General features: G+C 37.2%; 4 protein-coding genes and 1 pseudogene across 4 annotated transcripts; 2 read left to right on the forward strand and 3 right to left on the reverse strand.

Moving 5' to 3' along the window:
• Positions 1-315: 315 nt before the first annotated feature.
• On the forward strand, positions 316-2,009 carry LOC120180700 (allene oxide synthase 1, chloroplastic-like). Its single transcript, XM_039185991.1, has one exon. The coding sequence runs from the start codon at positions 331-333 to the stop codon at positions 1,897-1,899; it is 1,569 nt and encodes a 522-aa protein (XP_039041922.1). The 5' UTR covers positions 316-330; the 3' UTR covers positions 1,900-2,009.
• Positions 2,010-2,700: 691 nt separating this feature from the next.
• On the reverse strand, positions 2,701-5,642 carry LOC120180564 (polyadenylate-binding protein RBP47-like). The gene is made up of 7 exons (XM_039185878.1): positions 5,300-5,642; positions 4,238-4,718; positions 3,692-3,750; positions 3,490-3,620; positions 3,315-3,411; positions 2,932-3,141; positions 2,701-2,740 (listed from the first exon to the last, which is right to left on the reverse strand). Exons 1-6 carry the CDS (start codon positions 5,606-5,608, stop codon positions 2,968-2,970), a joined length of 1,251 nt encoding a protein of 416 aa, XP_039041809.1. The 5' UTR covers positions 5,609-5,642; the 3' UTR covers positions 2,701-2,740; positions 2,932-2,967.
• A 2,772-nt stretch (positions 5,643-8,414) lies between these two features.
• Positions 8,415-17,886, reverse strand: LOC120180689 (probable inactive heme oxygenase 2, chloroplastic). The gene is made up of 5 exons (XM_039185974.1): positions 17,332-17,886; positions 16,622-16,845; positions 9,078-9,185; positions 8,857-8,985; positions 8,415-8,688 (listed from the first exon to the last, which is right to left on the reverse strand). Exons 1-4 carry the CDS (start codon positions 17,861-17,863, stop codon positions 8,893-8,895), a joined length of 957 nt encoding a protein of 318 aa, XP_039041905.1. The 5' UTR covers positions 17,864-17,886; the 3' UTR covers positions 8,415-8,688; positions 8,857-8,892.
• A 519-nt stretch (positions 17,887-18,405) lies between these two features.
• LOC120180630 lies at positions 18,406-21,768 on the forward strand (annotated as a pseudogene).
• Positions 21,769-22,276: 508 nt separating this feature from the next.
• Positions 22,277-23,992, reverse strand: LOC120180631 (probable calcium-binding protein CML15). The gene is made up of 2 exons (XM_039185927.1): positions 23,738-23,992; positions 22,277-22,477 (listed from the first exon to the last, which is right to left on the reverse strand). The coding sequence occupies exons 1-2, from the start codon at positions 23,990-23,992 to the stop codon at positions 22,277-22,279; spliced, it is 456 nt and encodes a 151-aa protein (XP_039041858.1).
• Positions 23,993-24,417: the final 425 nt, after the last annotated feature.

Consider the following 24,417-nt stretch of genomic DNA (forward strand, 5'->3'; position numbering starts at 1 on the left):
GGCCACGTGCTTCTTTAATCAGGAAATAAACATTTGAATGGCAAAAAACACAAATATATATTTCTAATGGAAAAGAAATGTTTTAAAAAAAGCGAAGGGATTTATAAAATTATAATATTCAATAATGCACACCATTCATGACTGGATCAAGAAATTTAGAGCTTTATTCAAGTCACCGACCTGGCCCCTCGCCTTTGTATATTTTTGGTCATTGTTATATTGTTTGCTGGCCACTATTATAAATGAACACTCGACTTTGTCATCCACTTACCACCCATTCCACCTTATATTATTCTCGGAACCGAATAAGCTCATCGTTGTTCCATTCTAATGGCATCTTCCCTTCCCCACCAATTTGTTTTACCAAGCAAATCATCATCTAAATCGGCGCCGATTTTGACGTCGCGTCGGGTTGTCTTTCGGCGGATTAGAGTCTCAGTGTCGGAAAAACCATACGTGCCAGCGTCGGCGGTTTCTGATAATGGAGAAGCCAAGCTTCCGGTGAAGAAAATTCCTGGTAATTATGGGGTTCCTTTTGTTGGTCCACTCAAAGATCGACTTGATTATTTTTACAACCAAGGTCGAGACGAGTTTTTCAAATCGAAAATCAAGAAATATCACTCAACGGTGTTCCGAACCAACATGCCACCCGGTCCTTTGATCTCTCAAAACTCAAAGGTTGTCGCTTTACTCGACGGTAAGAGTTTCCCTGTTCTTTTCGATGTCGCCAAGGTTGAAAAGAAGGACCTTTTCACCGGCACTTACATGCCTTCAACTGACCTCACCGGCGGCTATCGAATGCTCTCGTATCTCGATCCTTCCGAGCCCAAACACGCCAAGCTCAAACAACTTCTGTTTATTCTCTTGAAATCTAGGAGAGATCAAGTAATCCCCGAGTTCCAAGCCTCTTACGGTGAGTTATTTGAGACGTTAGAGAAAGAACTCGGCGAGGAAGGCAAAAGCAGTTTTCAGATAGCTAACGACCAAGCCGGTTTCAACTTCTTGTGTCGGGCTTTCTTTGGTACGGACCCAAGGGATACTAAACTAGGAACCGACAGTCCAAGTTTGATTAGTAAATGGGTACTGTTTCAACTCGGTCCGGTTCTTTCTCTTGGTCTCCCAAAATATGTTGAAGAACTCTTAATCCATACTTTCCCTCTCCCGCCGGTTTTGGTTAAAAATGATTACCAGAGACTCTACGATTTCTTCTACGAATCGTCTGGTTTCGTTCAAGATGATGCGGAGAAAATGGGTATTTCACGAGAAGAAGCTTGCCATAATTTGCTGTTCACCACGTGTTTTAATTCATTCGGTGGCATGAAGATCTTCTTCCCCAACATGCTTAAATGGATCAGCAGAGCTGGAGTTAAGCTACACACTGAATTAGCAACGGAGATCAGATCCGCCATCAGGTCCAACGGTGGGAAAGTCACAATGGCCGCCATGGAACAGATGCCATTGATGAAATCCGTCGTGTACGAAGCGTTACGGATCGAACCACCCGTGCCGTTACAATACGGGAAAGCAAAGAAGGATTTCTTGATCTCGAGCCACGACGCCGTGTTCAAAGTGAAAGAAGGGGAGATGTTATTCGGGTTCCAACCATTTGCAACGAAAGACCCGAAGATATTCGAGAGATCGCAGGAGTTCGTCGCCGACAGGTTCATGGGAGACGAGGGAGAGAAACTGTTGAAGCACGTGCTCTGGTCGAATGGACCGGAGACGCAGCAATCCACGTTGGGGAACAAACAGTGCGCGGGCAAGGATTTCGTGGTGCTGATGTCGAGGCTTTTGGTGGTGGAATTGTTTAGACGTTACGATTCTTTCGATATTGAAGTGGGGAAGTCGGCGTTGGGGGCTGCAGTTACAGTCACGTCCTTGAAGAGAGCAAGTTTTTAAGACCGAAAGGAAATTTTATGCTTTTGTCAATTGGTAATTTTGACATGTCATTCATGTAATGTGATATGATAGGATATGACATATTTTTTATAATTAAATTTATTTCCTTATTTGGTTGATGTTTTTCCCAATGGATTTTTATATATCGTGTCCATCACTACTAGTATTTCAATTTGAAATTGTTTTGTTCAACATTCGACTTATACAACATTTTTATTTATTTTTTTCAATAAATTTATAAAAATAACATTTTAATTTTTTTACTATATTATTTTATAACATTTTGATTTCAGACGCTGTTAGTTTAATAATATGATATATTAATAAAAGTATTAATTGTATCTACTGGTGGTAAGGTCTATCACATTCACATAAATCAGTCTTAGAACGAAAAAGATAAAAAAAAACAATTATTAATTTGACTTATGAATTTTAAATAAATTATCTAACAAATTCAATTAAAACCTCACATCATTGATTATCGTTCGTCATCTTCACATAATATTGCTGGTGTTCAAATAATATTATTGGCTGTTGTCACCAGAGCTTTAAATTGTAATTTACTTTTTTATCTTTTGAATGTAAATCTAATGCTCATTTTATAAAAAAAAATATCTTGAATTCTACAAATACAATCTAAAACCATTGACTTGATTTAAATTAAACAACAATAAAAAATTATTATGAATATTTTAAAAAAAAATAAAGGCACTAGAATTACACAATCTATATTTTAATTGTGTTAAGAAGCAGTCTAAAAATAAATTAAATAAATAACTTTTTAAAATAAGAAAATATATAAGTCATCCGAACATTGCCTGAAGCCATATTCATGCCAAACCTGAAAAAATATTAAAGTGATGAAATAATTAAACAATATCATATATAGTTTGGTGGGGCTTTTCAAACTATACCATCGATTTGTCCAATCCATTTTTTAAAGTTTCCTCTTTACCAAATAATCTTAAAACACTTCTTAAAATTTCGAAAGTACTTTTCCTCTCTACTCAAACCCAGAGAGTGTATACTTACTAAGGGCTACAACCTCTTTCCCCTGATGTCGTTATTTCAAGTTGTTGCTGAATGCTGATGAAAGCTGTAGACCGGATATGCCCCATTGGCAGCCGCTGCAGCAGCATACATGCCCGGGTCATGGGGCGGTGGCAAACCGTATCCATAACCATCATAGACTTGCCCTCCATAATAAGCTCCACCCCACTGGTTACCATAATCGGCTTTAAACTGCATTGTACAATATCATAGATTAAATATGATTTATCAAATAATGAACAGGAAGATTATATCTAAAGGTATGTTCGTTTAAGAAAATGTCGTCCGAGAAACCCTACTTTCCAGTCACAGCGTTAATGAATGATTTAAGGGAGAGTAAAAGTACTACAGATACAACAAGAGACCTGCTTATTTGCCGGATTGCGACCCCAGGAAAGTCGCACCGTTTGCTTGCCAATTACCATCCCGTTCAACTTTTGCAATGCCTCCTCAGCATTATTTCTGTTGAGTAACAAGTTTTATCTTAAAAATAGCAGCGTATTGTACGCAAAGGCTGAAATAGAGCCATATAGATTTTACCTGTTGGCAAATTGTACAAACCCACATCCTTTTCCAAGAGGTATTTTAACAGAGACTATTTCACCATACTGAGAGAAAGGTTGCCGGAGATCTTCCTCAGAAGCACTTGGGTCAAGCCCTCCAACAAATATCTAAAACAAATTTAATTAGCAAATGGTGATTCTCCTAGAAGTTAAAGCTGTAATAAGAGCTGAAAACTTACGGTCATGTTTGAAGAATCTCCATCAGATTGAGTTGAAGCACCATTTGATGCATAGCCACCTTCCAAGAACAGGGAAAGGAATGGCGTCAAGTAAAATCCTAAAAAGCTTTAAAGTTTAAATCGTGACAAGTAGTTTTTCCTGGAGAGTTCAAAACATGGACTGTACAAGAATCAATTCTGCCTATAAAACCAGGATAATATATTTGGCAAAGATCTCAGGATTGACATTCCTTTAACAATGCTAATCATGCAATGCTTCATTTACAAAAGCCGATGTTATGACAATAAACAATACAGAAAACTAGAATTTTATTTGCAGGTTGTATCAAAGGGGAAAGCTGGGGGAAGAGTGAAGTTAACTATTGCATGTAGAACTGCAGAGGACCCTCAAAGAAGAAAAATAAATCATTTGGATTCAAAAGTATAAGTGAAGAAGTGTAGAGAATTAGCACTTTCGCCATAAACACGAATCCTCATAAAATTTTAAGAAATTAGAGGTACCAATGCTTCTAAGCTTCAGTAAATGCAAGTTGAATGATCAAATACCTTGAGAAGAATACTGTTGCTGATACCCAGAGGATTTCTTCGGAGTAGCAGCACCAATGCGCATAGGCCTGCTTGAACAATATACTCCGTTCATTTCACTCATGGCTTGTGACCTCTCAGTATCATCCCCAAACCTTACAAAACCATAACCTTTTGATCGACCAGTATTAGCATCAATTACAACTTTTGCAGCTTTAACAGAAGGATATTTGTTAGCAAAAGTTTCATGCAATAGGCTATCAGTAACATCAGCAGCTAAATCTCCTACAAAGATGGAAAGCTCAGGGCCATTTTCTGAGCGTTTCTCTCCCGTACTAAAAGTTGCCCAGTTCAGACGGAAAGGTTGGTCCGTATTAGGCATCAAAATGCCACTATAATCTTGAAGAACCTTCTCTGCTGTTGCATGTGAAAAAAATTCCACAAATCCATAGCCTTCTGATTGTCCAGTCTGCTTATTGCGAATGACCTTAATCGATGCAATCTGCTCAAACAAATTCCAAATTGTCAACAGAAGTTAGGCAAGCAACTCAAAATTTACTCAATTTTCTATTTTTGTTTAAGATTCTTTCTTAAGTACATGTCATACTCGGAATGAATTTATGCAGAGTCGGTATCGCTATGTGTGAACCTTACATTGTAGCTTGAATTTAACTTTCTGTCTAACCTCAACGTTTATACAAATCCAGAATCATGTAAAAACAATATTTCCATACACAAATTTTTGGTAACAGTAATCGTTAATGTTACTAATTAAAGAAATATGTCCATACACTAAATTATGATTAGCATCTTGATTGTCAATGGAGATGCATTTAATCTGAAAATGTTTCCATAAATTGTACGAACAAGTGACCATATAGCATCCCCACATGAATAAAGAAGATTCAAAGCACATTAATGAATAATCCGTACTAACGATATCAATAACAGAAAGTGTCAATAACAGCAGAAAATGACAATGTAACAGCTTTGAAAACAGGGGAATTTTAGTTAAATATGAATCATAGGAAATTAACCAATTAAAAATAAAGCATCTAAACTATTTACGAAATTTTGTACAACCTCGCCGGTAGAAGCGAAGCAGATATGAAGATAGTTCTCGTCCATAAAATGATGTAAATCACCAACCCAGACGGTTTTGTTCTCACCGCCACCGCCGGATCCTTGCTGCGCGTTGCCATGGCGGTGGTGATAACGCATGTAGTGCTGGGGTGGAAGTGGCGGCGGTTGCATCATTTGATACTGCATCAACATAGCTGCGGCCGGATACTGCATTGCCACACACTGCGGCTGTGATGGCGGCGGTTGTTGGGACTGTTGTTGCTTCTGTTCCTGCGACGGTTGCGAATCCGAATCACCGTTCTGCTGCATCCTTATCTTATATTACTAATAACTGCTATAACTTAATTATTTCTCTCAAAAAAATATAAAAAATTAAAAAGATTTGATTATTTATTAGAATTGAATCCGAGTTACACTTCTTTCTCAAAAGAAAGAAAGAAAAGGTTGAATCTTGAATCCGAGTATTTTCAGAGAAGAGAGGAAAGCGCGGCTAGGGTGTAAACAGAGGATTTAATCAAAGGCAGTAGTAGTTTTAACCGTTAGATAAGATTGGCAATGGGTTGATCTCAACCGTTAATTTTAACGAAACGACGCGAAATCGGTTTCAATCCACTCTCTCACCTCAATCCGCCGCCAGCCGGCCAGCGACATGCATAATTTATAAAATCTTTTAAAAGTAAATAAATATTGTTCTGGGTAAAACATTAATTGACCCCTAAATAATTCTTTTTTTTGAATGAAGTCCCTCTTGGCCTCTAATATCCATATACAACATTATCTTTTACATTACATCTGATTGAATGGTGCAATTTCATGTGAGTAGTATTTATAATAAAACTAAATCACTGAAATAACTTGTAAAATGAGACAAAGATGCATTTTACGGCGCACTTATTAATACTTTCTAATCCTATTTATCAACTATGATAATTACATAAACTTCATCATTGGATGGATAGCCGAAAAGTCTACAAATTATTAGATAAGCCATTATTTCAAACAGTGGATATTATATTATAGGATACTAATTCTTAAAATGAGCAAATAATTATAATATGATAAAAATCTAGTTTTTATGATTACGGGTGGGTCCCTTAGGGTGACCACCACCGGGACTGTGACCGGGTGTTGTGGGGCGGAAAGCGTTGGTAATATTGGCATTGTTGGCGATATTGGCACCAGCGGATCCATGGGTGTTTAAGTTGTTCAGTTTGTGATCATCAGCTTTCAAAACCCGGGTTCCCTCGGAGACTGTGATTCCATAAGCAAACAAGAGCAGAACGAGAAGGAAAGCAGCGGGAATAAGGTTTGTTTTGGCCATTTGAAGGAGATGAGATGGGTTTGAGGTTATGTTTTGGGTGGAAATTTATAGGGCTTGGAAGCCGACATGTTGGCTGGCAAACTCAGTGTTGTTGGTTTGAATGGGCATGTTGAGTCTTTTTTTGGTTGAAATATATCTGTGTTGTTTTATGCATGAAGATCCCATGCAATATCTCAATTGCTGCTCCCCGTTCTTTCCATATATTTGAATTGTTAGAGATGACATGTCTGATTCCGTTGAAACTTGCACGCATTTGATTTATCTTATTGCTCATCAAGTTATTATCGTTTTTCATTTTCATCATCAAAGTTTTTAAACAAAATCATTGTTATTATTATTATTATTATATTTAAAAAACTGAAAAAGCTTAAAATCTCAAATTTCAAACTCTTTTTTCTCATACTTACACAACATTAAAAAAAAGGGAAATTGAAGTGCTAGAAAAATAATAAAAGATTAGAAAAGGATAAAATTAAAGAAGGATTAACATGTGATACTTTGTGGACAAATGTTAACATGCCAATCTAACAAAAGGGTGGGGGTGGAGGCTGAAACTATTTTGAGATAAGAAAAATAAGAATCAAGGGTTTTAAAAGAATGTTTGATTCATGTTCAAGGGTTCAAAATGAATAATTTGGAGTTTAATGGTGGTCGATGATGATTTTTGTTGGTATATGAGTTTACAAAAGAAAGAAAAATGAAAAATACAATAATGGAAAAAAAGATAGAATATTTAAACATTGAGGGTTAAATGTATCAAATTATTTTAAATCAAGAATGAATTAATAAAATGTATACGTTTTTAGAAATAACATAAGCTACATCACCATTTTCGTTAAGGTTTAACATAAATTTAATGTTCAATGATCATGCTATAAAAATGTAATGTTAGTGTGGGTTTTGTCAAAAACTATTGATGATTAAAATAAAAAAGAAGGATAATAATTTAGTGACCAATAGAGTAATTTACCCAAAATCAAAGTAGTAAAATAGTAAATAATTTTGAAGCCTTTTTCCTTGAATCCGCCTTCAAATTAACCCTGCTGAAATTTGTTGGTTGCATCGATCGTGTTTCACGTGCTAGACTTAAGTACTAAGCACATTACTCTTTTTTTTTCTTAAGACAAATCGAGTTAAAAAGCTGACGGTAATGTAATGTTAGGGGAAATGAAAGATAAAAGTTGTGGCTTCATAAGTTTCAGTGTATTAATTACTTGCAAGTTACAATCTCTTTTCTGGATGACGGAAGAATGATGATAAGAAAAGATTAACAAGTAATTACAAGAACATAAAGTGGAAAATCCATGTGTCTTCCAAATTCCCTTGTCTGTGATGAATTTTTGGCCTTTCCTATCGGGATCAACTGAGAGACAGGAGGACCCCTCTTCTGAGTTGCCTGTTGGATTTGATTCAATCTATAGTGTACGCCAAGATCCTCATACCAAAAGTAAAACAAAAATCTTGTTTTCTTGTTACTCAACTTGTAATTAAGCTATTGATCCTGTAAAAAAAAATAGAGATTAATTAGTCGCTTACAAAATATACGAACCTTAATTTCAATGAAAAACGTGACTTATTTTCCCTAAATGATCCGGATTCAAGCAATATGATGTACAAAATATACCACATAAAATGCTAAAGAAAAATATATATATCCTATACTGCACTAATTTGACAAAGCTCTAATGTCTTGATCTTACAGCAAGTGTCCAAAGAGGAAACTCTCATATTTCAAAATAGTACATAAAAGTGGCCCATTTTTAATCAAATCCACTAGGATAAATTCACAATTCCATGCATGTTACATTAAAAACCAAACAACAAAGAACAGGAAACATTGCCACTGTCAAACTTGCCGGTATATTTTCACACATCTTCAGTGGAGACAGCAGTCACCACCATTTTCATGGCTTTCAACAAAGGTTGCTTCCTTTCCCAAGTGTCTGTGTCCCCCAGGTAACAGTGTCACCACTAGAGGACATTGATGTTCTTGAACGCATGGAAGTGGTAGCAATATTCCATTTGTAGACATGTCACAACAATCCCGACAACTAGGTCTATGCATTGCCTCATGAACAGCAAGAAGGCCCAACATATTGGCAGAAATAATGGGGAGTTTGGTTTATTTCCAGGACAAATTTGATGTCACATTCCAATATCAATGGCATGCGGTGCAAGGGAGAAAAATAAAGGGTGGGGTGGGGGTGAAGATGAATGGAAAAGATTATAGGCTTACAAATATACAGAGCATTGATTTGAAACCAATTCCCGTTTATAAGATTATCAAACGAACTATCTGCCCCAAAAATTTGAACGACTTTGCTGCTTCTTTCAGGCATTTGTTTCGATTGTCACGAGACCAATGCTGCACAGTATAAGCCATAAATAAGTATGGAGAAAAACCTAGAAAAAGTAATCAGATTATTTGTCTGGTACATAGCAATCTCAATCATCAACCTCGCCAAGCATGTTGAGCTTCTCGCGGACACCTTTCAATGATTCTTCCACATCACCCTCCCATTTATAGAACTCCAGCTCCATCCCTTCAAGTAGCTGCTCAGAAACCTAAAGACAACAAACAATTAAAAAAAAGATGATTGGTTTGGTCTCACAAAATCTATATTTGGCCAAAAGAAAAGATTTTAGGATCTTGCATGTTCATTAAGGGAAATTCTTGTCTTCACTTTGTAGAGAGAGCTGTTAGTTACTGCGCAAAATTCTCTTTCAGACCAGTGTTTCTTGAATAACACAAATAGAGCACATGCAAGAACTCTTCCAAGGTCCTAAATATCAAATAAAAACATTATAAAATTTTATAGGCTCAAATTTAGAAATAATTCTATAGGCTCAAATTTAGAAATAATTCAACGCTCCCACTTCAAGCAATGAAATGGGAACTAGAAACAGAAAACATTATGAGCGTGCTACTTAGACTTGGGTGCAAGTGTCAGATACATGTAATTGTCCGACATGAGTACGTACAATTTTCCCCCCAAGTTTTTCCGTATATATCCAGAGTCCTCGAAGGATCATATCTTCATACTCATAACTAAAAATGTGTCCAAGGCAGGTGTTTGTTAAGATAACAAATGATCAGTTAATTTGTTAGTAGGTGGTTAGTAGACTGTTAGAGAATTAGTTAGAAGCAGTTACTTTTCAGCTCTTGTATTGTAGCTTGTACATTGTATTATATATTGCAGGTCAGCTAAGCAATAAACAATACGAGGCATTATTTTAATATGGTATCAGTTACCAGGCTTCTTCCAGTTGGGTTACTCTACTTGGCCCATTTCTAAACCAAGTAAGTGCGGTTCAGCTTCCTTCCACTGTTGTTCTCTTCTCCCTCGTCTTTCCCCAAAATCAGTCTCCTAGGGATCTCGTTTCTCCTTCTCCATTGCTATGCCTCCACTGAACGAATCATCTATTGTTGATTTCAATCATCCTCTCTTCTTGCATCCATCAGACACTCCAGGTACTCTGCTAATCTCTCATCAGCTCGTGGGATTAGAGAACTACAATGTCTGGAGCAGATCGATGCGCATCGCGCTGTTGGCGAAAAATAAGCTCGGCTTCGTTGATGGTGCTTGCCAGAAGGAGAACTATGATCTTGATTTACATCCTCAGTGGGAGAGGTGTAATGCCATTGTATTATCCTGGATTCTCAACGCCATGAGTAGGGAGCTCTCGGCTGGCATAGTTTTCGCCTCAAATGCGGCGTTGTTTGGAGTGACCTGAAGGAACGTTTTGACAAAGTGCACGGTTCCAGGATTTTCTTCCTCCATCACGAAATAGCTACAATTTCTCAAGGTGAATTGAGTGTTTCGACTTACTTCACTAGATTGAAGATATTGTGGGATGAATATGCTACGCTTGTGTCGATTCCATCATGTGAATGTGCAAGCTCGCAGCAATACTCTAGGTACATTGCTCACAGCAACTCCTTCAGTTTCTGATGGGCTTAAATGAGACCTACTCGTCGGTTCGAAGTCAAATTCTGCTGATGCAGCCCCTTCTTCGGTGAACCAGGCGTACTCCATGGTTGCTCAAGAGGAGTCTCAGCGAGTTCAGCTCTCTGCTGCGCCTTCAAATCTGGATTCGTCAGTGTTCTACTCCAAAAGCTCTGGGACTCCTGATCGTCGTCGGTTTCAAGGCATTTGTGACTATTGCAAGATTAAAGGTCACAAACGAGATAATTGTTATCGTCTTATAGGGTGTCCTCCCGATTTCAAGTTCTCTAAACGCAAGAACGCACAGGCTGCAGTTGTTGTCTCTGACCCTGTTGCTGCATACGCTCCTGCTGGTGCCTATGCCAAGTCGTATTCATCGGTCCCCTTGGCACCGACCTTTACTCAGGAGCAGTACAACCAGATCATTAATCTTCTTTCATCTACTGCTTCGGTTGATTCCGCTGTGAATCTTGCAGGTATTGTCGATAATTGTTTACCTGCCTCTAGTAAGTCACTGACATGGGTCTTAGATACAGGTGCTACAGATCACATATTATATGATTTACAATGCTTGCAATCTCCTATCTTGTGTTCCTCCCGGTCAATTCAATTGCCTACTGGTAAAACTGTCCCAATTAAATATGTTTGTTATTGCTTCCTAAATTCTGCCATAAAATTGTCTAATGTGTTATATGTCCCAAATTTTACTCACAATCTACTCTCCATTTCAAAGCTCACTCGTGACCTGCATTGTTCTGTTGTTTTCTATCCTGACTTTTGTCTTCTGCAGGACCTCTCAAGTGGAAGGATGAAGGGGATTGGTAAAGAGTTTAGGGGGCTTTATTTTTTTCAATCATCAGCTTTAACTACTGGTTTGTCATCTACACATACTTCCTCAAATGTGCAGTCTTCTAATGTTTCCTCTAGTTTGTCTTGTGATTCAAAATTGGTTGACTGTAGTCTTGTGTCTGAATGTATGACTGCTGTTTCTGGTAATAATACAAGTCTTTGGCACTCTCGTTTGGGACATGCTGCTTTTTCAACCATGAATAAATTGCCTTTGTTACATTCTGTTAACTTGGATTCCAAATTACTACACTCTTGTCCCATATGTCCTTTAGGCAAACAAACTAGACTCCCATTCCCTGTTAGCTTCACTTCTTCACTAGCTCCTTTTAGTCTAATTCATATAGATTTATGGGGACCTTATCGAATTGCTACACATAGTGGTCATAGGTACTTTTTAACTATAGTTGATGACTTTACTCGTATGACTTGGGTGCACTTGTTGAGATTGAAAAGTGACACTATTATCTCTCTTAAAAAATTCATCACCTTTGTCAAAACTCAATTTTCAGCCGTTATTCAAATAATTCGTAGTGACAATGGCACTGAATTTTTTAATTCTCAGTGTTCTGAACTTTTTAGTTCACTTGGAATTCTTCACCAAAGCTCATGCGTTCAGACCCCCCAACAAAACGGGGTTGCTGAACGCAAACATAGACATATTCTCGAAGTTGCAAGGGCACTTCGTTTTCATTCAAAAGTTCCTATTAAGTTTTGGGGAGAATGTGTTACTACGGCTTGCTATATAATAAACCGGTTGCCTTCCTCTGTTTTGCGTTTTAAAACTCCTTTTGAAACCCTTCATCATAAAGTCCCTGACCTTTCTCATTTAAGGGTGTTTGGGTGTCTCTGTTATGCTACCAAGCTAAATTACTCTGACAAGTTTTCTTCTAAGGCCATGCCCTGTGTTTTCATGGGTTATTCTTCAACTCAAAAGGGGTACCTTCTGTTTAGTCTTCAATCAAAACAGTTTCTTGTGAGTAGAGACGTTGTGTTTCACGAAGTCATCTTTCCCTTCCATTTTCCTGTCTCAGAATCTTCTCCTTTTTTTCCTTCACATTCTCATATTCCTGATTCTGATTTTCTAGTCTTTGATTCTTCAATACCAACTAATATGTCTCTTGTTGATAATTCTTCTAGTTCTTCCCAAGAATTTCATACTATGTCTCCTATTTCCTCCATTTCTCCTTCTAATTTCTCAACAGGTGCATCTGGTAGTCCATCTAATTTTTCAACAAGTCATCCTCAAGCTAGTACATCTCCTTTAGCACAAGATTGTGTTATGTCTAGACGTTCCTCTCGTGTCTCCAAGCCTCCAAATTGGTTAAACGATTATGTCTGCTCTTGCCAATCTACTTCATCCTCTACTACTTATCCCATTTCTAAGTCCATTTCTTACTCTCATTTACCCTTACCTACTCAACATTTTTTAGCCTCTGTTTCTCGTTTTCATGAACCCACCACTTATCATGAAGCTTGTCAAAACCCGCAATGGCAGCAGGCCATGAGAGAAGAGATTCAAGCACTGGAATTAAATAATACTTGGACTGTGGTACCTTTGCCTTCTGGAAAAGTTCCCATTGTTAGAGTATTATTAGTTTGTTATGGGTTGTTATTAGCTGGTTATTAGTTTGTTATGTTGGTTACTTGAGCTATATAAGTCATACTTGTATTAGGTTGTATGCAGTGTATTTCTTCAATGTTCAATAAAGACTTCATTCTGTCATCTCTCTATCTTTAAGCTTCCTCCTTCATTTGTTATCTCAGTCCATATCTTTCATCACTCTCAGCCTTCATGGCAACATTCTCACATGGTATCACGTAGAACATCATCCCCTGCCAAACCTAACTCCTCAACGTAGAACCTCATCCCCTACCAAACCCATAGTTGTTTCTTTGAATTGAAGAAGAAAAGAACAGCCTTCGACGGTTCTCGAAACCAATTCAACATCATGGAATCATCACAATCTCGGAGGGTTTTCGTGAAGCTGATGAAGATTTTCGCCATGAAGCCCCATTACCCCATTTCAAGAGCATCTCCTTCGATGTATCTCTTGCAAACGCGCCTCTTCAGCGATAGTAGACGACCCATCAGAGAAAACGAACCCATCGGTTTTAATGGCAATGAGAACGATGATGAGGTTCCTTAACGTATCCCCAATAGGCCCTTAAGGGATCAAAGGCCTTTCAATATCTCTTCTCGAGAAAACAAAGGAACCAACTTTCAGCACTCCACGACCAGATTTGCTTCCGATTCTATAAAGAAGAGAGAAGATTCTCAATCTGATGTGAATTTCCTGGAAAGGTTCAAGCTTGGGCTTGATAACAAGAGAGAAAAACTGCCCTCAGATTCAGAAGCTATAAATAGGAAAGAGCATGAAGAAAAGGTTCCCCCACCACAGGATGCTGATGAGATTTTCAAGAAAATGAAAGAAAATGGTCTTATCCCGAATGCTGTAGCCATGCTTGATGGTCTATGTAAAGATGGGCTTATCCAAGAAGCAATGAAGCTTTTCGGATTAATGAGGGAAAAAGGTACAATTCCGGAAGTTGTTATATACACAGTTGTTGTTGATGGCTTCTGCAAAGCACACAAACTCGACGATGCAAAGAGAATTTTCAGGAAGATGCTATCCAAAGGTGTGGTTCCCAATGTCTTTAGTTATAGTGTTCTGATTCAAGGATTGTATAAATCTAATCACTTGGATGATGCTATTGAGTTTTGTTTGGAAATGCTTGATGCCGGCCATTCTCCAAATGTCATCACTTTTGTGGGCTTGGTTGAGCATTAAGTTTCTCAAATAGTTGTGGGTATGTTGCTGAGTATTCCAGTAAACATAATTTCGATATTGAATAGTCCACTGCCAAATAAATAAAGAAAGAGCAAATGGACATGGTCAGTTGTTCAAGGAGAGGTAAACACATCGATACTGATCAGAAAAAAATGGAAAAGAAAGGAAGAATGATTCCAGTACATTTTCAAACAACACATGTACAGTTAGCTGATCATATGTTCAAGGAAAGGAATATGCCAAGTAATTGATCAAGCCAATGCCAGCTTTCAAAAGCTGTGAAAAAAAGTTATAGAAGAAGAAGTAAAGAACTCAATACCAGCACATGTTCAATCTTATTGAAGAAGATCAAGAAGCTGAAAAAGTTGGGTGAATAAATGTTGTGTGGATGGGAAAGAAGCAGTGAGTTTGTTGTTCGGATACTGTCAAACGATTGGTACACTGATGCAATCACTAGTTGAAAACAATTTTTTTTTCTCAAGATGGTTCAGAAGGAAAGAAGAGCGGGGTAAATGTTAGAGTATTATTAGTTTGTTATTAGTTTGTTATTAGTTTGTTATGGGTTGTTATTAGCTGGTTATTAGTTTGTTATGTTGGTTACTTGAGCTATATAAGTCATACTTGTATTAGGTTGTATGCAGTGTATTTCTTCAATGTTCAATAAAACTTCATTCTGTCATCTCTCTATCTTTAAGCTTCCTCCTTCATTTGTTATCTCAGTTCATATCTTTCATCACTCTCAGCCTTCATGGCAACATTCTCACACCCATTGGCTGCAAGTGGGTTTATAAAATTAAGTATCATGCTTCGGGTGAGGTGGAAAGATTCAAGGCTCGGTTGGAGGCCAAAGGGTACAATCAAAAGGAAGGGGTTGACTATGTGGAAACCTTTTCTCCTGTTGCTAAACTCACCACTGTGCGGCTGATTTTGGCCCTCGCTTCCATCTTTGACTGGCCGTTGTGGCAAATGGATGTTCACAATGCTTTTTTGCAAGGCGATTTGGTTGAAGAAGTCTACATGCAGTTGCCAGAAGGCTTTCCAGCCAGGGGGAGCGTATGGTTTGTCGGCTGCAAAAGTCTCTATATGGACTCAAACAGGCTTCTAGAAAATGGAACAAGAAGCTGTCTGAAGCCCTTATATCAACAGGATTTCAACAAAGCAAACATGATTACTCGTTGTTCACAAGACGAGTAGCAGACAGGTTGGTTGTTGTGCTGGTTTATGTAGATGATTTGCTGGTTACTGGAAGCAGTACTGATATGATAGAAGAGCTCACGTGTATATTGAGTTCTAAGTTCAAAATGAAAGACTTGGGTGAATTGAGATACTTTCTTGGACTTGAAGTATTGAGGTCAGAGAAGGGGATCATATTAAACCAGCGTAAATATGCACTGGAATTAATAGAAGATAGTGGGACAGGGGGAGCAAAGCCTGCTTTAACGCCATTGGAACAAAATAATAACCTTTCTGTTTTTTCGGACACAACATGCTTGAAGCAAGATGAAGAAAGTATGTTAGACAAGACACAGTTTCAGAGACTCATTGGGAGGCTTATATACTTGACTCACACCAGGCCTGACATAGCTTATTCAATACAACATCTGAGTCAGTTCATGCATCAGCCTAGAAATGAGCATATGGAGGCAGCCTTGAGAGTTGTACGATATATTAAGAAGAATCCAGGACAGGGAATACTGCTGGACTCCTCAAGTGCGTGTGATCTGATTGCCTTTTGTGATTCTGATTGGGCAACTTGCCCAATATCAAGGAAGTCTGTAATAGGATATTGTGTAAAACTTGGGAATTCCTTGATTTCGTGGAAGTCAAAAAAGCAGAACACAATAGCTCGTTCTTCAGCTGAAGCTGAGTATAGAAGTATGGCTATGACTACAGCAGAATTAGTTTGGCTAAGTGGACTGCTAAGCGAGCTAGGAGTGAAACAGGACCAACCAGCCAAGTTGTTTTGTGACAGTAAGGCTGCACTGCAGATTGCTTCTAATCCGGTTTTCCATGAGAGAACAAAGTACATTGAGATTGATTGCCACTTTGTTAGAGAAAAAATTCAAGAAGGGTTCATCACTACTGAACATATTTTCTCAAGGGAGCATCCTGTAGACATCTTGACAAAAGCACTCGGAACACAACAACATGAGTATTTGACAGCCAAGTTGGGGGTTTCAAATGTTTTTTACCCACCAACTTGAGGGGGAGTATTAAGATAACAAATGATCAGTTAATTTGTTAGTAGGTGGTTAGTAGACTGTTAGAGAATTAGTTAGAAGTAGTTACTTTTCAGCTCTTGTATTGTAGCTTGTACATTGTATTATATATTGCAGGTCAGCTAAGCAATAAACGATACGAGGCATTATTTTAACAGTGTTGATTACATAGGGAAACAAAGAGTTGGAAGGCATACCTTTCTTGCTATCACTTGACCACCAGCTATGTGCGAAAAATAAATATTGTGAAAATGGGACAAGAAAAGTGGGGCACTTTTCTCAGCTAATTCCTCCAAATACGTGACATACGAAACTCCAGGATTGCTAGGTTCAGGAACCACAAAATCTCGTTGGCTAAACCATTCTAGATCTTTAGAAAGGCATGCTGATCTTCCCAATCCAGTTTTCCTGAAGTAGGAATCTGTAGCAAATATCAATGCTAGTAACTCAGAAAGCAAGAGCTTGTAAGTAAAAGGATTGCGCGACAAACATGCAAATCGGCAATAATCAATTATATTGGGTTAAGATCCACCAAAAAGAAAAGTCTTCATCTATGAACTGAAAACAAGGCATTTAGTAGTACATGAGTTCAAATTCAAACATATGCAACCCTTTTCCTTTATCAAGTAATAACCTCCTTCGCACAAACGAAATGCAAACATTGGCAATTGGTTCATGTAGGTCTAATAAATGGCAGACATTGGTGGCATAAATTAAAAAGAAAAGGCCCTTCTTTGTTAATGCAAAGGCTCAAATTTTATTATAAAAAAGCCACTCGAAATTACACACAAATTTGTTAGTAATTCTCTGCATCAAAATGTAGAAGAGGCTCCCAGATAACGTAAAAAGAAAAACAAACCCCAAAAGCACACCTCTGTGAAGAAAATGGCAAGGGAAAAAAGCTCACAAGCAACATCATCGGATTCATCAACGATGCGCTCAATAGTGCTGAAGACGAGTTTGCTATCAACCAAGTACTTAAGAAATCCTTCCATACTGGAACTCCAAGTCTCCGTTTCTCCATCCCCACAATTTTCATTGCCTTTCTCTGTTTCAGAATCATCTCCACGCCCTTCTTCTTCTTCGCCTTGGGTATTTTCAGTGTCAGCTTCGGTGTCAGAACCACTACTGGAAGTGACATTTTTCCCTTTAATATTACGGAGTCTCATGGCAACGAACCTCATCTCTTCAGTGATGCCCTCGCTCTCTCCAGGGTACTGTTTCCTATACCGTTTCCTCTTCTTCTTCACGGGGAGCCCTGCCATATTGTTATTACTATTGCTGGTGGAAGAATTAGAGCAGCGTAAGATCGTGGGTCGTTTGTTGAGGGTAAGGCAATGTGGTGGGATTGTTTTGGAACTGAAGAAGGGGAATGAAACTTGAGAATGAGTGAAAGCTGTTCGATGAAAGACAGTGGAATTCAAAGGTGAATAATCCATTGGAAGGTGTTCGCAAAAACAGAACAAATGCATTGTTTCCCAAACTTGGGAAGAGAGGAGGCATTTTTTTATGTCATTGGGCTGTCTTTTTTGTTGGGTAACCACTGCAACAACAGGCTCTTGAAAAACCCATTTTCCTTGAGCTCCAAACATGCAGAATTCAAGCAACATAGCCCAACAAACGGAACAGATGGTGTACACAAAAAGAAAAGTCCCCCCACCCCCGAATATTAATACTCATAATCTATTGTTTCGCTGACTGTTTATGAACCATTTGACTAATTCCCCACTTTCAAGAATAATTTAGTCACCAGACCCAAACCCAAAACGCACGCAATACAGAGACGGCGAACAGTTCAGTCTGCAGGAAGGGTGTCTTCAATTTGTTCTTTGGGTTTGGAAAGTGATAGATTCAATGAAAGGGTGAACTTTTGTTGATTTATTGTGCGATATGTTTGGGGAGGGAAAGCAGAAAGGAGCAGAAAGGAAAGAGAAAGAGAAAGGGCACATGGTGGGGTGAAGGACAAAAAACGGCGACGGAGATGGCCAGAGAGCGGCGAGCCAAATGTGGAGGTTTTGGTTTCGGTTTCGGTTTCAGTTCGGGACACTGCTCGTATTAAAAAACCACTTTGATTGTTTGCTCCATTAACATTCTTATCGCTCTCTACGTTCTTCTCTCTCTCTATTCTTATCTCTACATTTATCCAAATAAATTTAAGGGTATGTCTCTCCCTGTTTTGCCCACTTCTGTTTTTGATAAATTGTTTTGATCAGTGCTTTTAACTTGCTGGATTTGTTTTGTTTGTTTTATTGTAGTTGTAAAGTATACACCAGATCAGATTGCGAAAATGGAGGAATCAATTAAGATTCGAAGAGCCAATGAACCTATAGAGCTTGTTAAATTGGTATGCAAATTAGCCTTCATTTATATATGTGTGTGTTTTGGTTCCTCCCTATTTTTGTTGGTCGTTAATGTTTTTAATTGGGGGATGCTGCTGAATCTTGATGTCTTTCAATGAAGGTAAAGCAATTAAAGAATGGATTTTGGAGTGAAGAATCGGTGGCTGAACTGCCATAAGCAGTTAAACGTAAGATAACTGATGAGATCCTGCAGAGATTGAGAAGTTTAAGACCGAATGCCACCGTCAGCGAGCAGCACGGTTGGTATCTACCTCAATTTCCCTTTTGATACAGTTTAAAATTTACATGGTGTTTTTCTACTTATTCTCAGTAAGTAGTGTTTTATTATACATAGTTTGAGCATTTTTGATGTACAGGAATAGGATTCTTGAATGTAAGTTTAATTATTTAATTATTACAATCTTTGTATTAGCTGGCAACTGCAAAGCTTACAAGTTAATAAGTAATCTGTTAGTGAATAATTCATCTTAGCTGCATTCTTATTATGGAAACTTGTGTGGATATGTTATAATGTTATATTTAGGCTTGATTATTCTGTTTCTGGCCCAAAATGGGTATCTGATTATGGCTGCTGGAACTTAAGCTTCTTAGGGATCATATTTTATGATGACAAATAGAAATCTACGTTAATTCTAGGAGAAACCAGTTTGAAACTTTTTTTCCCGTGAATCCAGTCATCAATGTGAGCGTTTTCCTAAGCAGAGTATATCAAAAAGTTTCATAAAGATCAGGAAACTTCAATTCCATACTGCTTAATTTCCATCAGGTCTTACATACTATGTTTCTACTTTCTTTCTTAATCTTTCCAGGGGACTTGTCTTATTGATTATGCCATCCATTTAGTGTTTCTGATTTCTTGAATTGAGGGCCAACTCTAATAATTTGCAGAAGATTGTGGTAAATTGATTTGATTGAGTGAAGGTTTTGGTTCATTGGTTAAGACTTATTACTAACAATAAATTTGGCAAAAATAATTATTTGTTTTTGCTGGTGTCCACTTGTTAAATTCTTATCTTAAATTATCTTTCAGAAATTTGTAGCATTTGAATTTTTTTCCTAAGATGGTTATTTAATCACTTCCTGATTACTTCTTATTTCCTAGATGCCAAATACATTTTGTTCTTATTTGGAAGAACAGAACTGCAGTGCCATGTTTTACATTCTGAATAAGCCATGCATTTGTTTTTGTTGGTATAGCTTTTAAAATATATATAATCATTAAATAGAAGAGTCTTTATATGGTTACTTGTGATGCTTTTGGAAAGCCAATTGTACATATTTTTCTTTTTGGTTTTGGTATGGAAAGGAGCAAGGACTGAAATTTTTTACGTTCTTGTTTTGGTTTGACCTGTGCTTCATTACACAGGATCCTGCTAAAACATGTACACAATAGCTTAACGTATGAGGAAATAATCTTAGAGGCCACTGTACATATTATCTCGGGAATTGTAAATTTAATGGATTGAACTCATTCATGAACGTGTATATCAGTTGAAAATTGATAGTTGTTGACAACTTCCAAGACTATTGTGAGGCTAAACCCTTCTTTGATTTTTTATTTTTATGCATGCAATATTAGTTTCTAGAAAAGGAAATTAGGATTATTTGGTGCCTGCTGGATGATTAGCTCTAAATCTAGGGATCATTACTTTTATTCTTTGATAGAAATGGAAACTTGATATGCTCCAAGTGATGCTGTTTCCAAATTAGCAGCTAGCTGTTTTTATCTAAAACAGGATTGTGTATATTCTTATGGACTTTGAATCCCTTGTCAAACTTCCAATTCTTCGAGTAAACCCATTTCGCCAATTAGGCAAGAGTTGCATACAAGTTGCCGTGTGTTAGAAGAGCACTTTGAAAGTAGTCAGCAATAATGTAGGTCTCGTGTTAAAGGACTTCTAATCAGCTGTGGCTTTGTCTTGGTTGTTATTTCATTTTAATTTGCTAACTTTTCATTGAATCTCTTCTTGAGTTAACAGAATTGGTTGAAACCTGGCGCATGGAGAAACTAAAAGAAGTCAAAAAGCTGGCTCTTGGAGGAGAAGAGTTGAATTCAACTCTTTTGCAGCAGGAAGCAGGTAACTCGTGATCTGAGAGGTGGTATATTTTTGTACTTTAGTTTCTCATTGAGAATTTGAGATTAAAGGCCTAAGCATTTTTACATGTTCACCTAATGTTAAACTTACCAGTCTTGACTTAAAGGCCTAAGCATTTTTTACATGTTCACCTAATGTTAAACTTATCGGTTTTGACTTACTACTAATTTGCAGAAATTTTAGTAAAAGTCTTGGAGTCCAATTGGGCTTCACTCTCCGAAGACATTGGCCTTTGGATTCCCTGTGAAGTCATCAATCAAGAACATGATGATAAGCCCGAGGGTGCGGAAGATACAGGTAATTTTTAAGATAACGTAGCAGGTTTCAATTAATGTTTTCTCGTATAGTTTCTGGAATAGGGATTTGAACTTGAAACCTCTGCATAGGAGAGGTTCGAGTGTTTATCAAACTGTGCTGAGAAATATCATTGTAACTAAGGTGTAATCCCTTTATACAGAAGAAGAGTATCAAATTTTAGCCGGGAGACAATTTCCTTTAGAATGCCATGCCGAACTTCATACAGATTATGATGGTGTGGCTGTTCGATGGTGTCTTACCCACCACAAAGAAAGTGCGGCTAATTGCTGTCAGGCTTGTTTAGATCAAGCAAAACGTGCAAAGCCAGTTGAAACGAAATGCAACATATGGGTTTATTGTCCATCCGAGACCGGTTGTTATTCCCCAGATAAATATGAACACAAACACATGGAGTGCTGGCTGAAATATTTAAGTCTTGTATTCCCTCTAAGTTAGCATTTCATTATACTTTTGCACGTATCCAAAGTTGTCTGCAATGTAAGGCTGATAAATTTTTTTATTAAAAATCAAAATGCAGTCAGAGAAGCCCACACTAAACTTTTAAGGACACATATTCTGAAGCATATATAAGGTGTCTGCTGGTGTTAGTGCAGGGCCTAATTTTGATCAAAACAGCGGGTAGTTGGTTCAAATGTAGCCGATTCTCGTTCTACATATATCAAACTGTCTCTTTCACTCTTTGGTTGAGAGCATGGGGGAGAATTGGAAACAGGGGAAGCCAGTGATCCAACCCTACTTTTGACAACTAATTAACTTTTTCTCCTTTTACTTTTGACAACTATCAAATTGGGCTTCACTTGACACATGGGAAGTGTTGGACTTCTATGATGTGGCTCTAAGGGAGATGGCTAGCTTTTTGGGTGACTGTTGATATGGTTCATCATTTAATGCTGAAAGTAGAGGTAGATGCCTTCACTATCTGTCTTTCAAAATTTATAAAAAAAAAGAAGTTTCAGTTGTATCAGGAATATCAGTCAATGACTTTACTCATTCATTAAAAGGGAATAAGTTATTCAACAATTCTGCCAAGGGGAACCATCTGGTGCTAGTGGTCCCTCTCCCTCAACACGTGGATCCTTTAGAGGCTGATGAAGCCATCGCCGTTTTTGTCAGCCACCTTAAACGTACGTTGAGTTCTAAAACCGGGGAAACGTGATTGAAGACTTTGAAAACCGGCTTTCACTTCCTCTTTGCTAAGCTTTCCGTCTTTGTTGACATTGCAACGCTTGAACAATCTTAGAATCTCATCACGTTCCGCCAGCAAAGATTTGGTAAACCTCTATTATCTTTACCGTTTATGAAGCAAAAAATCATTTTCTCTTTACCCAAAAAACAAAAAAAGGGAGAAGAAGATGTGTGTGTATAAAGCTGTTCTGCTTCGGTTTTACATTGAACCAACATTTGTTTATATAGAGAAAAATGATTCTGCAACTTTTTGGATATTTTATTTGTTTTTTTTTAATTGTAAGCTTTTAGTAATAAAAAGATATATCAATAATTATTAGATGTTGTTGGATGAAATGGTAAGATGAAATTGTATTCTCAATATGCACCTTTTTGCAATTCTGAAGCTTGGGAAATTCCCCAGTATGCAAGTTTTCAATGTTTAGGAAGACGGAAGTGTATTCTTTACAATAAATTATTCAAAATATGCACAGAATCTTATGTTAATAAAATTATTTTATATTAATGGTAAATTTATAAAATTATTTTATGTCAATGATAAATTTATAAAATTTTGAAGAGTAAGTTTACAAAATTTTAGGAGCCAAAGGATTAGAAAATATAAAAAATTTATATTAAATGAAAACTTAAATTTACAGAGAAACAACTGTTAATTAACTCCCAATCTATCCATGTGTGTATGAAAGTATCTTGGAACTTAACATAGAGTGGTGCACTTGGAAAATTCAAAGTGATAGTACGGAATCTATCTGAAAAACAGAGAGATAAGTCTCTTTCACAGGAAAAAGAAGTAATCTTCTCAATAATTCCATGTCCATTTTTCTATCTTTATATTCTTCAAACAAAATGATTGCAGGTGGAACCGTGCCAATGCAAAACTAAGCATCCTTTTCATCTATTTATATATATTGTTGGCCAATATCTATTTCTAATTTTTTAATCAAAAAGTAAATTATGATTATTAGTTGTAAAAATCTCATTTTTTTCTATATAATAAATCTTAAAATGTTTAATTTTATTATGTGGAGGTGAACAAAATTCAATTTAACTTTAAGAAATAATCATACGATGGGTCGATCGAATCAATTAGTTATTTTAGTTATTTCATTCAAAAAAAGTTTAAATAAAAATTAAAATGTAAAATAAAATTTATCAATATAATTAATTTAATTTTTTTTGATTAGATTCGATTCAACTTAATTAAATATTCATTCTTAAATGTTTATACTTTTTAAAAGATTTAATTATGTCCATATGGAATAATGTATCCAACACTCACTCTTGATTATTTGAAATATTTCTTTTTCTTGAATGTAAACCATCTTCATGCATTACAGAAAATAACAGCAATTACAATAGCAGCAATGCATGGGAGAACCTCAGGCTCAAAAGATGAAGGTTGGGCGGTACTGGACACAAAATTTGCTAAAGCATGCGCTCCATTAGCTTCTCGACGAGTGTAACAAACAGAGACGTGGGAATGAGAATCAAGCAACCGTCGAGCTTCGGATAGGTGCAAACTCAGTACAGATCTGTCGGAGTGATGGTGCTCTAGCTGTTGTATCACATTAAGGGCACCGCTCTCTATCAAGACGCGAGGGAACTCCATCTCAACTCAGGTCTGTCCCAAATGATGTGTAGACATTGTGCTAATTTTTAGAATAAGACCCTTAAAATATTTTATAATAAGGATTAATTTGTCAAATTTAAAATTACGAGGGATTTATAAGGTTTTTTTTACCAAAATACATCATGGAAAATCTTTATTTGTAACTTTCTCTACTATTTTTCCTAGAACTACACGAAAAGTTTGTTTTTCCTTCGAACAAAATGTAGTTAAGACACAAAGGTTGTATAAATGAGCCTGAATGACATTTATGTGTGGACCCTAAATTTTGGGGTCTTATAACGTTTCAACTGCCATTATGATACCATGACAGATAGCCAGAGCTTCAACGACGCTGCCATTCGTTCCACCCGAACAAGGAAACGCCCGACTTGCAACGACGAGACCATCACAATCGCGAGAAGAGA

The sequence above is a fragment of the Hibiscus syriacus genome, unplaced genomic scaffold (assembly GCF_006381635.1).
Source record: "Hibiscus syriacus cultivar Baekdansim isolate YM2019G1 unplaced genomic scaffold, ASM638163v2 tig00112498_pilon, whole genome shotgun sequence".
NCBI lineage: Eukaryota > Viridiplantae > Streptophyta > Magnoliopsida > Malvales > Malvaceae > Hibiscus > Hibiscus syriacus.